At 39.6% G+C, this 14,473-nt stretch overlaps 2 protein-coding genes across 51 annotated transcripts in view; both read left to right on the top strand.

Annotated features, from left to right (window-relative positions):
• Positions 1-11: 11 nt before the first annotated feature.
• LOC132792104 (kinesin-like protein costa) lies at positions 12-4,891 on the top strand. The gene is made up of 4 exons (XM_060801334.1): positions 12-957; positions 1,020-1,740; positions 1,800-2,230; positions 2,287-4,891. Exons 1-4 carry the CDS (start codon positions 357-359, stop codon positions 4,083-4,085), a joined length of 3,552 nt encoding a protein of 1,183 aa, XP_060657317.1. The 5' UTR covers positions 12-356; the 3' UTR covers positions 4,086-4,891.
• A 223-nt stretch (positions 4,892-5,114) lies between these two features.
• LOC132793059 (cell adhesion molecule Dscam2) overlaps positions 5,115-14,473 on the top strand; it is a 74,667-nt gene continuing 65,308 nt past the window's right edge. For all 50 annotated transcript variants that reach the window (XM_060802678.1, XM_060802681.1, XM_060802708.1 and 47 more), the window contains exons 1-2: positions 5,115-5,573; positions 11,648-11,865. In XM_060802678.1, coding sequence (XP_060658661.1) covers positions 11,799-11,865 — 67 coding nt within the window. In that variant the 5' untranslated portion in view covers positions 5,115-5,573; positions 11,648-11,798. The remainder of the gene's footprint in view (positions 5,574-11,647; positions 11,866-14,473) is intronic.

Genomic DNA, 14,473 nt, shown 5'->3' with positions numbered 1-14,473 from the left:
AATTTATGTATTATTTGCTACCATATTAACAATATTTAAAAAGCAAGAAAAATGAGTGGGAACATTACTTATTTTGCTAATAAGCTGAATTTCAACCGCTTCAACTTGTATAGCTGGTCACACTGTTGGCGGCAACAATTTTATAATTCATGCAGAACGTATCGATACGAAATTAGAATGGATATCAATATATCGATGACTAGATTTGTGTTTAATACCGATTGCTGTTGTGTGTGCGCATCATTATCGATTCAGCAGTTTTATTTTTTGCACCAAAAATCTTTGTGCTAATCACAAAATGTATACAAAAGCACACAAATCAATGTGAAAACACGCTGCAAAAGTGAGGAACAACAATGGAGATACCCATACAAGTGGCTGTGCGCATTTATCCCCATGCTGAACTTCAGGCAAAGCCACAACTCAAGGCCACCACAGAGGATGGCGACGCAGAAGCTGACAAACCGCAATCGGAGCTTCCCTCCTCGCCTCCGCCCCCGTCAACGTCGCCGTCGGCAGCGTTAGATGCCAATGGCAATAATAGCGAAAAAGAAACTGCTACGCTGAATACAAATGATACGCCGGAGAATGGCAGCTGCGTGCAAGCAATACCAATTACTGCATCGGCTCTCGGTTTGCCCAGCGCCTTGCCCGGCGGAGCGCCCTTGGACAGCATTGCCGCTGGCCTCATCCAGGTGGGCGCACACACGGTGCCCGTGACGCATGCGCTGCCCAGCAGCACCACTCAGTGCCAGGTGTATCATCAGACGGTGTTTCCTCTGATTAGTCTGTTTCTGGAAGGCTTCGATGCCTCTGTGGTAACTTATGGACAGCGTAAGACAGGCAAAACATACACACTTTACGGCCATGGCTTTGAGTGTGTTTATGGCGAGGCGGATCAGGGTGTCGTCCAACGCTGCGTACGTGAAATCTTCACGCATATTGCAGCCCATACAGGTGAGTTAAATGAGCATTTAAAATGCGTAAGGATCAGTCTAAAATCGCTATGTTTCCAATAGAGCGTACTTATGCTGTCAACGTGGGTTTTGTGGAAATCTGCAATGGCGAAGTGCGCGATCTGTTGGGCATGGGCAACGTCCATTGTCGCAGCGTCGAAGAGGTATTCCATTGGCTCAAGTTAGGCTTGAGCAAGAAGCTGGAGCTACCTGCGCACACGCTCTTTACCATGACACTCGAACAGCAGTGGATCTCAAAGGATGGCCTCATCCAGCATCGCCTGTCAACGGCCAGTTTCTCGGATCTGAGTGGCACCGATCGCTGTGGTGAACCGCTACCTGGTTATCCGCGTGATCCAGGCTTGCATATGCTGGAGCAGGTGATTAATACGCTGACAGATCCGGGCATCATGTATAGTGTCAATGGCAATATTCCCTACGGCCAGACAACGTTGACGACGTTGCTAAAAGATTCATTTGGCGGTCGAGCGCAGACTTTGCTCATTTTGTGCGTTTCTCCGCTGGAGCAGCATCTCACAGAGACGCTTGGAAATTTGCAGTTTGGCTATAAGGTGCAATGTGTGCGCAATTATGTCATCATGAATACGTTCTCCGATGACAACACTCCCATAGCACCTGAGACGATGCCCAACGAGCAAGCTGTGGTAGACAGAGCGGCGCTAATGGCAGCTGTAGGTGCGACCAATGCGGAAAACTTTGGACTGCAGTTTGCGGCCAGTCAATGGTTCAAACTAGTGTCTAATGCTGAGGGACTCTTTGCCAAGTAAGTGCCAGCAATTAAAAGAGATGTTTTGTTCACTAATCTGATATATTTTTTGTTAGATTAATTGGTTCCAATGCTATAACGGAGATGGAGAAAGAACAGATGGAGGAGTGGCTCTTTTTGAAGCAGGAATGCGAGGAGTGTCTGAGCTCCAGCGATGTGCTGCGCCAGCCGAAGCCATTGGTGCCCATTGAGGAGGCCGAAGAGCCCGAATCGGTTAGCGAGCCGGAAACATCATGCCAGCAGAATTCCGATAATGAGAGCGACAATGAATCGCAAGGTCCAGATCTAGATGAGAAACTTGACAGTTTTATGGATGAGTTTCGTTCTAAAACAGATACTCTCATCAAGGCCAAGCACGAGGAGTTTATGCTTAAACAGCCCAAAGCTGTGATGCAGAGCCAAGACAAGGAGGCGGAACAATTGAAGCTGGAACCCGCTGCTCCCACTGAAGTTGAAAGATGTGATGAACGCAAAGCAAGCACATGTGGTGAGTAGGCGAAATTATTTGCAGTGTGACAAAAATAAATGCGTAATCTCTTGCAGGTCGTCGACGCAGCATACAGCCAGGTGCTAGCTTGAGTAGTGCGGAGCTGGCCATGCTTAATCGTGTTGCCTCACAGCAGACAACGGGCGCCGAAGTTGTGGCGGAACTCGATCCACTTGAGAGTGCAGCAGGCGTCTCCACGGCAGTTGTTGTGGCTGCTGTAAGCGAACCCATTGAGCAAGTGCAGAAGAAGATGCGTAAGCTGCATGCAGAGATTGAGGCACGTCAGCGGCAACTGAAAGAAATCGAACAGACCATGCAACTGAAGCAGAATATCATCAGTGAGCTGGTTAGGAATCGCGAGACACGAAGTCATGTCAAGCAGCGTTTCCACAAGAAGAAGGCCAAATTGGACGCCGAGTGCGAGAAGGCAAAGAAGCATTTGGCCAAGGCGCTTGTGCAAGGAAAGGAGAAGGCAGAGGTGGAACGCTGGAGTGCGATTGTGGCGCACATTGAGCATCGCCTCGAGGATCTCAACTCCATGAAGCACATTGCTGGAGAGAGTGGCCAAAAGCTGAAGAAGCTGCAGCAATCGGTGGCCGAGTCACGCAAACAAATCGAGGAGTTGCAAAAGAAGCTGAAGAAGGAATGCAAATTGCGGGATCAGCTGGAGGTCGAATTAAAGTCACTCAAGGAGGCGTCACTAGTCAAGTTGGAACCGCATCCCGATCAGCTGAAGGCGGTGCAGGCACGCATTACCCACCTGGATCATATATTGCGTGAAAAGTCCGAGAATCTGGAACTGGGCGATGCCAGCGATCAGTCGCCCAGGGAGCAGGAGGGTTTGCGCCATGAGATACGCAATTTGCGACGCACACGAGACCACTTGCTGGAGCAGCGTTGCACGCTGGATCGCAAGCTGAAGCGTGACAAGATGCTGACGCAACGCGAGGAGCGCAAACTCCTCGAATGCGACGAGGCCATCATGGCTATCGATGAGGCCATCGAGTTCAAGAACGAACTGATCTGCGGTCGCAAATCAATTGACTTGTCCACCGAGCGACTGCAGCGCGAAAAGGGCGAACAGATGCTGATGGCACGCCTCAACAAGTTGTCGTCGGAGGAGATGCGCACTCTGCTCTACAAGTACTTTGTTAAGGTCATCGATTTGCGGGATTCGTCGCGTAAACTGGAGCAGCAGCTGGTGCAATTGGAGCGTGAACGCGATGCCTGGGAGTGGAAGGAACGTGTGCTCTCAAATGCGGTACGACAAGCACGACTTGAGGGAGAAAGAAATGCAGTGCTGTTGCAGCGTCAACACGAGACAAAGTTAACGTTAATGCTACGTCATCTGGCCGAGGAGACGTCCACCAGTTCGGCCAGCTATGGCGAGCGTGCTCTGGCGCCAGCTCATCCTCAAGCCAGCAGCGATTTCGATTACGAGCTGGACTTTTACAAGACAACAGGCGACAAAGTGATGCTAAAGACGCCGCAAGCCAAACCCACACCCACAGTGCTCGAGAAGTACAAAGACAAAGAGCGAAGCGGTGGTCGCAACATCTTTGCCAAGTTCCAGGTGCTCACACGCTATGCTTCGGCAGCGGCAGCGGCTGCTGGTTCATCGTCCACCGCCGATGAGTCGACGGCACTGATAGAGACCACAACCACAACGGCGACCACAACCACGACGACAGCAACCACGAGCACAGCGGCAGCGGCACTAAGCAGAGGCAAGGAGCATGCGTTGGTCAAAATCAATCAGGATCAACTGAAGCGTCTGATGCCGGCGCCAACATCCACAAAAGTCACACGACAAAAGAATAAAATCATCATACAGGACGCCTCGCGCAATAACTAGAAACTAATTCACGAATTTACCAAGTAAAAGGCACTTTAAGGTGCTATCATCTTTGCATCAGTCTCGAATCTCTCAACAAAAAGAAAAATACTCAATGAACAAAGACGTCCAATACGACTTAACAAGGTTTTCATCAATAATCCAACTTCCTTTTGACCCCTCTGAACTAAAGCATTTAAAATCCCTTGACTGGCAATTTGTAAAGACTTGACAACTGTTACTTAAAATACTCGCAATTTAGTAATCCAAAAACAAAAGAAGAAAGTATACTGCGCAATTAATATGCTCGAATTGTTAAGTTAAATGATTGGAAACACTTGTTTGATGTATGTTATGTTATACGCATTTATATGTTTAAAGATTGTATATGTATATTAATATTTTAGTTGTAAGTTTTTGGCATTTAAGTTTTCTTAAGCCTTAAGTCTCTGTCCCAGATTGTGCTATTTATTTGTTTACCACTTATTTTTTACGTTTTTAAGCATTTATTACAATTATGTCTTCCCACTAAAAACTGATAAAAGAGCTCAAATCATCCTAGCTATTTACGTTAAGTACTTATTGCATTTACTAAATAATTATTATGTTATCCTTTTAAGATACAAAACAAAAAACATTTCGGTTGTGTTTGATGCTATTTAAATGTTTTCCCCATATCGAGGATCATACAATGCATATGCTTTATATTACAACAAAAAATTGCTCAAAGTCAAAAGAATATATACAGATAAAACAAATATATATATATTATATGCGTAAAACTGATATTTTTGCGTAGAAATCATATTCCGAATAAAAAAAGTATTTTAAAAGCAACAGTATCAATTTGTGTTCCACATCATTTTATAGCATGCGATTTTATTTCCTCGCCAGCAACAGGTGCCCACTGAAAATATCCCAATGAATATCCCAAACAATTGCCCCTCCACGCACACACTCACACCACCTGAAAAGAGAGCGAACAGCAAAATGGCCGGCAGCTGCGAATCAACTGCTGAGCAGAGCGGCAAGTCAGTCTTGTTTGGACCGTCGAGCGGTGATTGTCAAACGTAGGGAAGCCGGAGTGTACGTCAGCGTTCTCATAGATTGCCATTGTATAAGTGTGTATGTGAATTGTTTTGGCTACGGTTACGGTTACGGTACGCTACTAGCACACCCCCGCAAACCGGTTCGCTGGTGGTGGTTCAATCATAAGCGCGCTTTGTCTGTGCGTTCGCATCCATTTGAAATTTAATAATAAAATGCAAAAGCAATAAATAATAATACAACAAAATTGTTCAAAAGCAGAGCAAAAGCATCAGCGTTTAGGCTGTTTGTTGTTTGTGTGCGAAGTGTAGCAGTTTTTTGTGCAGAGTCGCCACCCCAGTGGATTAGTGGCACCCTGATACAATTTGCTCACACTCATTGTGATTGTGTCTGTGTGTTTGTGCATTAACATTAACTAAATCAACCGATAAACTCGCGACTCAAATCAAAATCGAATAAACGGTAAGAAACAAAACCAAGATTTTTGCATATATCTGTCGCTGTCTGGCAACTTCTTTGTTTGTGGGCATATGTGTGTGTGTGTGTCTGCTGATGTTGTTGTTGTTCTCATAGTTATACACGCCCATGTCCCCACCAACACCCCTGTTAAAAGGGTGACGGCAAAACGACTCGGATCTATTTTGTGCAACATTATTGCAGCCTGCAGTGTTTTCACCGAGGAATTTTATCAACTTAGGCCCCAGCTTCCTATTGATTTTTCGCCAAAAACTAAAGTTTTCCCTTTGGCGAATCCACTTTGTTACTTTCCACACTCACACAAACACACACATACACTCAAACAAAAGGGTGTGTGCTGTATAGAGGCTGGCGAATCAAACTCAATTCGCAATGGCGGTTTTCAGATGCCTAGAAAATGTATTTCCTTTGCCTAAAATAAGCGAGAATTTATGTAAACATAAACATTGGTTTATTTTCTTTTATGTTGGCTAAAAATGTGCATTTATTTCGTGGATTTTCATTTAGAAATTTGCGTTTTGCCAAAACGCTCTGCCTGCATTTGTTCAGTGAATTTTTTTTTGCGCATGCGCTTTACGCCCTGTGCGACAATCAAAGCAACTCTGCGTTGTTCCTGTGAATCCGTATGCGAGTGTGTGAGTGTGTGTGTATGCAGGCAACCTGCCTGAGCCTTTGTCTCTGTCAGGTAGTTTTCCCTACTCAAGGCAGGCACAGGGCACTTTATAGCTTAAGCATCCTTTAAAATCCTCTGCAGTTTCCATGTGGCACACATACGTAGCGCAGATTGTGTTCGTGTATGTGTGTGTTTCGCTGTATATATGTGAGAACAACCCCTGCCAAGTTAGGTACTCATCTCTCATCTCGTCCCGTGCAGCTGTCGTTTAACGTTTTTTCCTTTAGTTTTCTTTATTTGATTTCGCAAGTGTTGCGCCTCGTCTTCGTCTTCCTCTTCCTCTTCCTTCTTTGGGTCTTTTGCCCTTCTCGATGACGCGTCGTCGTCTGCAGGTCTTTCGCCCTTTGCGACTCTCAACTCACGACATTGTCATCATCATCTGTAGCAAAAGCAGCAACAGAAGCAGCAGCATCAAAATCTCTTGCGCTGTTGCTAGGCGGAGTTTTTGGCTGCGAACTTTGTAATCCTGTTGAAAATTTGTTGCTTCGTCTGTGGATATTGATTTGCTGCAAAATTTTACAGCTGCCCATGGCTGAAACGAAGGTCAAGCAGGAGAAGATGTCCATCTTCGGGTGCAATCTGAAATCGCAGGGTTCCAAGTATATAGCAAATATTGATTTTGACTTCTGCACCAAAGAACATAAAAGGGTAAACTGAGCAACGGGAACAAACAGGCAAATCAAATAATAAAAGCCGAGCAAACAAAACTTTTCATTGTCGTTGTTCGTGTTGTTGCTGAGACCACAAAGTGCACTTGAATCTCAATTAGGCGCAGCGTCCAATGGGTCACTGAACATGGAAGCGGAATGACTGCACCATAAAAAAACCGGACAATGGACACTTTTCCATTCCTGCGCATTTTATTTCCACTCTTTTTTTCTCGTTTTGTTTTTAATGTTTTTTTTCTGTTTGCTGATGACGAACGATGCACAGCTTGTGGATTGACCCTGCAATGGGCCACTGCACTTTGTGGACCAGACACCCTGCGCTCCTTCGTTGTCTCCCCTCCTGTTCCCCTACTTAAAAAATACATTTCGCTGCAGTAAATGGCAAAATTTATTGGCATTGCCACCCTAATGCACAGACATTTTAGCATTTTAGTTGCCATCGACGGCGAAAAGGAGCCCAAAAATAAGAATGAGTAATAAAATTAGTATTTCGTTGATGTTTCCACGCGATTGAGGCATTTCCGGATATGATCTGATTCGATTAGGAGTCTGAAAACCTTTTATTTCCTCGAAATGCACTTGAAATTTGCTACAATTTTAGAAGTCTAAATTTTGTGATTCATCCTTTAATTTAAATATTTGAAGCTTCTAGAGTTTATATTTTGAAAATGCGATATATTTATTAAAAATCTAGAAAATACTTGATCTTACATGATTATTTTTTAAACTATTCTATGATATATCTGTTGGCTTAAATATTTATATTCTTAGATTCAAAAAGTGTTTTAAGATCACTTGGGGTATTTTTTGAATTGCAATTTGTTGATTTCTATTATGGAATATTCTTCAACTGTTTTATACTAGCAAAAAAATTTCAAGGTTTTTAATATTTCTTTAACCCTTCAAACCCTTTACACAATTATGCTGGTGTCAAGTGATAAAATCCATTTCATATAAAATTGTACTCTAGGACGCAATATAATACCATAATGACAGATGGATGAATTGCAGAACTGATCGAATATACGAGTTTGCTGAATGTGCGACTGTTTTATAATTATTGTATATGAATCGCATATGAAACTTCCGTGCTGTTGACTGATTACCAGATGTTTTTCAAATTGAAACACGCAGTTTTTTGTTGTTATTTTTTGGCATATGAATCGTATATTGGGAATCGGCTGAATGGGCGCGTCTCTCAACAGCCGGTTGAATCATGTCAAAGACAGCAAGCAGCACATGAGGCATCACAACAAATGGAATATATCGTAAATTATTGTTTATAGTATATTGTATTAAATGCTTTTTGTTGCTTGCGGAATTAATCAGTCAGGCGACCTACCCTGCTCTCAAGTAGATCTTGATCTATGTAGATGTGAAAATTCTCTTTCAACTTTTCCACCCCAAAGACGAATGCGCAGCTGTGCAACTGCGTCGTAGTCAAAAAAAAAAAACAAAAACTTGTCATTTGCGTTGTACTCGTGTCTATCCGCTGGCAAAGTTCATTACACCAATTTGAAAGCTAACAATTGTTCAATCCTCCCTTCGTAGATCGCCACGTGCCCAGCCTGTGGCAGTTTCCACAGTCGCGCTTGCGCCGCACAACCCTCAAGTCTATAATATTAATCCCTAACTCTAATTCGTAGATGCGCAACGCGAATGAAATAGTTGCCAGCAGTTGGACGGTGGTTTGTCAAATACAATTCGTTAGCTGGCCATAAAACCGTTATCAGATATTGTAATCTTATAGAATTAAGTATTCTCAGTTCGAATATACTCTATAAGATGATTCATGCCATGAATTTTTGAGATAAATAGTATATCAATATGTTAGGAAAACTTACTTACAATATTTATTAAAACCTCATTAGTATATTTTTCGTCTATCAACTCAGAACGTTAAAAAAGTCGTCAGTTATTCTAATATAATATTCTGAATATATTCCAAATGCTTACCTGAAAGCGGCTCTATAAAATGATAAACCTTTTTCCTAATAATTTACTTCTTAAACTTTGCATAAAAAAAATATTGTTATCTATTTATTTTTCCATAATAAAGTTTAGAAATTTAAAAACAAATTGTAATATAATATAACAGTTTACAAATGAAAAATGATCAGATTGGAGATACTCTCTATTAAAAAATGATCAAATTCTGGAGAAGAATAATATATTAATATGTTACAAAACTCTATTTGTCAGTCTATATAGGAAAAAGATCTCTTCATTTATTATTTGTTCCATATATAATTCCAGCATATACAATACGTTGTTAGATAGTGTAATATAATATTATATTATACTGAAGATATTTTATTTTTCTTTTTAAGATACTCTATAAAATCATGAATAATTTTTCTCTATTTATCTTATTACATTTCTGAATATCTAAACTTACATTTACGTATAAACATTCATCTTCAAATTTATTGATCTATTATTCCAATCAATATTTGCTTTTTATTGAGTATAAAATACATTCGCGTAACTTGATTACGAGTAGACTAAAGTTTAGTGTGTTTTTTTATGGCTCTAGAGTATAAATAGAGCCTTGGTCATTTGTTTCTGTAGTATGATAAAATTCACTTAAATTTTAATTAAGCGTTAAAAAGCCAACAAATTGCCACTGAAACGCTCTCAGTCGGATTAGATACAATGTATAGCGTAGTCTGTGTATGTTACATAGACAAATGCGAGGTCTGCTCGTCTTTACAGACAGTCAGGCAGAGTGGAGCTCTGTCAGTTCATTTTGGTTTCCATGTTTGCGTCTATGGCAAGTTCACAGTGTCGCGACGAATAGTTTCTGAGGCATATGTCAATACGAGACAGAGACAGAGAGAAGTAGAGAGAGAGAGAGGGAGGCAAAGAGACATGGCAATTGATAGATATGGATGGAGTCATGTGTGTGTATGTGTGTGTGTGGAATCGTGACTTCCTGCCCATCATAAAGTTTTAAAAAGCACGCGAATGTTTTGGGCAGGAGATGGAAGAGAGAGAAGGAGGGAGGTAGGGAGGTTATATTTTATGGATGACAAAAGGCACAAGACGATATCAAAGTGCCTGTTCTATCGCCCCACTGCCGCTGCCCGTTTTGAACATTCGCCCATTTGAGGTTTAATTAATGACATCCACATCGACAGTAGTCGCAGTAGTTGCTTGTCTCGCATTTTCCGCTTTTCCTCCCATTTCCTTTAGTTTCCCGTTTCAGTTTCTCTGCTTCTCCGCTTCTAGCTATATTCGCTAATCGTTCGAATGGCTTTATAAATAGTTGGCGTTGTCTGCGGGTCTAATGTGACCACCATATGTGGAATTTGTGGACAAATTGTCGAGTTGATGGATTTACATAAACGTCTCGGATGGAAATAGAACCGTGTGCGATTAGGTCGTAGGTTATATTATGCCATGATTTATAAAGTAAATGTGATTAAGTTAAATCGCTCGAGTTCTTATCGCAACGTTGCTGCTCATCAAGTTGAATGTCGCCACACAGGTTGATTGCTTGCCACGCCCCAACGCCCACATGCAAATATCAAATTACCAATTTATTGTAAAACAATTTTGCACATTCAGCAGGGCTAAAGGGGTTTTGTTGTTTTTGTTTGTTACGAGTGTTTACTGCTGAGTCTCGTTTTGCTTGAAGGGTTGTCCGAGGGGTTGTTGCCTAATCGAATTACTTGCATTTCACTAGCAAGGTAAAGATACTTATTTGCTATTGATTAACATCGATGCAGACTGGGAAAATTCAAATTTGTAATTTTATAGAGGAATATTTTGTGTGAATATCAATAGAATTAATTAAATTAATTACTTTTTAAATGAATTTTCTAATTATGTACTTGATAAATAGTATAACGTCTTTTATTTATAAAAGTAAATTCTTTTTGTTTTAATAAGTTACTAAATATTTCATATAATATGTAAAAGTTTATAAATTTTCAAATTAAGTATTTACAATCTTATAAATTTAATACATTTTTGATTTTCAATAGAGTCAAAAAAGTATTCCTAATTCGACTTAACTTTCAACAGTTCTTATACTACCTACCTATAGAATAATCGGGTCTTATAATTTTGTTTCTATAGTTAAACTATGTAACAGACAGCCGGAGACATCTCGGACTCCATGCGATATATGTTCATATATATTCTTAATGAATTTTAACAGCCAATACGCAAGAGTCATATCCGTTTTATTTGTGGATAATCTGGTATATTTTGCTATCTATGGTATATTATGAATGTATTAGTATATCGATATACTATTTACAGACTAGGCGCCTTTTAGTATTTTTGTAGTATATTAGTTTTTTATAGTTTAAGAGTAATACCGCACTATTTTGCGTTAATTGAAAATAGGTAGCGAGTATCTCACAGTCGAGTACACTCAATTGTAGCTTTCTTACATGCTAATATATGTAAGTGTAACAAAGGGAGTTATAAAGCTGTTACCAAAGGTTTATACATAGTAATATAAAGCAACTGCTGCACATGCTTATGAATTATGCTAAAAATTAAATTGAGTACATTTTTCTTAACCGCAAAGCAACTCAGAAAATAAGCAAAAGGGAGTTTTACCCCCAAACAGCATCTAGATACATACGTTTTAAGTCTGCTCGGACATGCTACAATAATTTTAAACTTGCTCATTTGGAAGAATATTATATTTTCTCTGTTTAAAGCTAATCCATTTTGCTCTCAATGTTTGTTTCTCATTCCAGCAGCTGAGTCACCGGGTCTACTCGTTGTCGTCGTCTCCGTCGCCTTCGTCGTCGCGTTTGCCGTGTTAACTACACCGTATAAAGGGTGTCTTTGAGCCCATTTTGCATAAAATCGATACATTCAGCGGCCACCCTCAAAGCGGAGTGTAAAATGGCCTATATGATGCCAAACGAACGCCTCAAATGGCTAACATTGTGCGCAGCTGTTGTTGTGCTTGGTGAGTAATTTAATTTTTCCTGCAATTCTCAACACTTTTCGCTAGAAAACTTAAATGATTAATATAAAATGAAATGCAAAATGATCAATTGAGGCAACCAATTCTTGTATACACGGCGTTTAAAAATAGCTTGTTGCACTAACAAATGGCTGAACAGATACATTTTGGTAGTAAACACACATTGTGCAATGTTGTTCTTTGCTCTCTTTTTTTAAATTAAACTTTTACTTTTACTTTTTCCTGGGTTGTGCTCCGGTTATTGTATTGTTGACACATTCCATATCACACTGGGACAGGCCTTAAATACGATATGTTTCTTTATCATAACGTAACCATTTCTATGAATTTTTAATTGCGTTGACTTTACATTTAGATTGCTTTTGTTTCACTGTTTGCTTTTTATTATTCTTATTTGCTTGCCGGTTGCCTATGAATGCTAAATGTATCCAGATACACATATCTGTACTTATGTGTGTGTCTGTATTAAGCAGCAGATAAACTGCGGTTCATTGCCTGCTGCTGAATGAAAGATATGCGCTGTGGAAGTTCAAAGCATTCTCTCTTTATGATTAATGCCCCAGCAAAGCAATCTACGCCATTTTGTGGGTCACTCTGCAACGTTCTAATCACTTCTACTTTAGTAAGCTTTTGTTTATTGAGATGGAAGAGCACTGCATGCTTTTAAACTTGTTTTTTTATATTGAGAGAAAACTTTAATAACAGATATTCAATTCTTAATAAAAATGACAGCTCATAAGTCAGCAATATCTGTAACTGAAATCAGCCAACATGGCAAATCTTATTCATTGAACTCAATTGAATGAATATGCATACTAATGTGCTAGTAATTTCCACCTTTTGAACAGCAATTGGGTGGGGCAATCGCTTGACCCGAACACAAAGGCTTCGATTGTTTCATTGCCGTCTGCGATTCGGAGATTTCTATTCAATTTATGAAGTTTTTTGGGACTGTCTGCTCCGAATTCGGAGGGATTCGTATATCTTATGGGCATGCCTTATATGATGCTCATAAATTGAAAGCCAAAAACCCCATTAGATTGCGGCCCACGTGTCGCATGCATAATTTGCATTATCAATTAAATGTGCTCGCCGCTGCTCAGCGGCAAAAAGAAACAGAATAAATATGATGCAGAGCAAGTCGCTACAATTTGCGGCCAAGTTATAAATAAATTGACACAAAAAAATGAGCCAACAAAAAAGCAAAACAAAAAATAATTGTAATAAGTTTTCAGCAAAATGTGCAGAAAAATGTAAAAAATAATGTGCGTCGCGTGCTTAATTTGAAAATTCTGTCGAATTGCTTGAAGAAATAATTATAGTTATGTGTGGAATTTTAAGCAGACAAATGAAACTGAAAACTACCGACAAGTCGCAATGAAATTCTGTTGAAATTGTAGTCAAAAAAGGGAGGAAAAAGAGAACTATAAGAATACCTGAAATCAAATAAAATTCGACGATAGAAGTGTGTGTGTGAGGAAAGTAAAGTCAAACAAAACATAATCGTAAAAGCGCAATAACAATAAAAAGCATAACAAAACAATTTATAAACAGCGCATAAAATGCCGTAATTTATTACAAGCAAGCTTTATTCAAGTTTGATTCAATGAGATATGCATATGTACATAATGCCAGCCAAGACGCAAAGATACCAACTAAAAGATACAATGCTAAAATTAATACTTTCGAGCGGCTGCCGCGTTTCTTGCGCTGATTGTGCGGGTCATCATTCAATTGAAATTGATTAAAAACATTTTGCGCCAATTTTCCTTTACATCTGTGTACAGAATGAAGTAATGAGGTAAATGTACTACTGAATACCCTGTAATATGCATTTTGTATTTATTTATTTGACTCACAAAAGACCTTCTATATTATCTTCTTTTTCACATTTTATAGATACAGGGTATGGAAGTGTAAATAAAATTTCGTGCCGTGTACATAACTGAAACTTTGTATGCTTATGTTGTTTATCAAAAATATGTGTTTGCTCGCTTGTTGCACGCCATCTAAAGTGCATCTTTTGTTTTCGTTGCTGCTGCTGCAACAGCACATTTAATTCGCATTTAATTCAATTGGATTGAAATTCAGCTCACAGTCGCTGTGTCTGCTAATCGTGATATTTACAGGAAGCACGTAATTTAACATGGCGCGAATAAAATAATTAAATAAGTAGAACGAACATAATGCTCATATAGTTTTTTGCTTTTGGTTGTTTGATCATTTTAAATAGAACTCAGACTTATTATGACATTATGAGTCGTTGTCTTTGTTATTGCTGACACATACTAAGTAAATATAATAATTAATTATCTAGCAAGCTTCTTAGTCTTGCATCATTAAATAAACATTAATTCGTAATCATAATAAGAATGTATTGAGAAGATAGTTTAGAGCCGTAAATGAAATCAAATTTTTAAGAGAAATGTTCTTAGGTAGTTGACATAATTACAATGGAAAATATTTAATTTTCCAAGTCTTGTACTTTTCACTTTGAGTGAGAATGAATTTTGTAAACACTCTTGGACAGTTATAAGCTCGTTAGCTAAATAAGAATGTACTTTCAGCTGGATAACAAAAAGTGACTCTT

Source organism: Drosophila nasuta, chromosome 3 (genome assembly GCF_023558535.2).
Source record: "Drosophila nasuta strain 15112-1781.00 chromosome 3, ASM2355853v1, whole genome shotgun sequence".
NCBI classification, from domain to species: Eukaryota; Metazoa; Arthropoda; class Insecta; order Diptera; family Drosophilidae; genus Drosophila; species Drosophila nasuta.
Note: the sequence above shows the minus strand (reverse complement) of the source record. Positions and strands in the feature narration are given on the sequence as shown.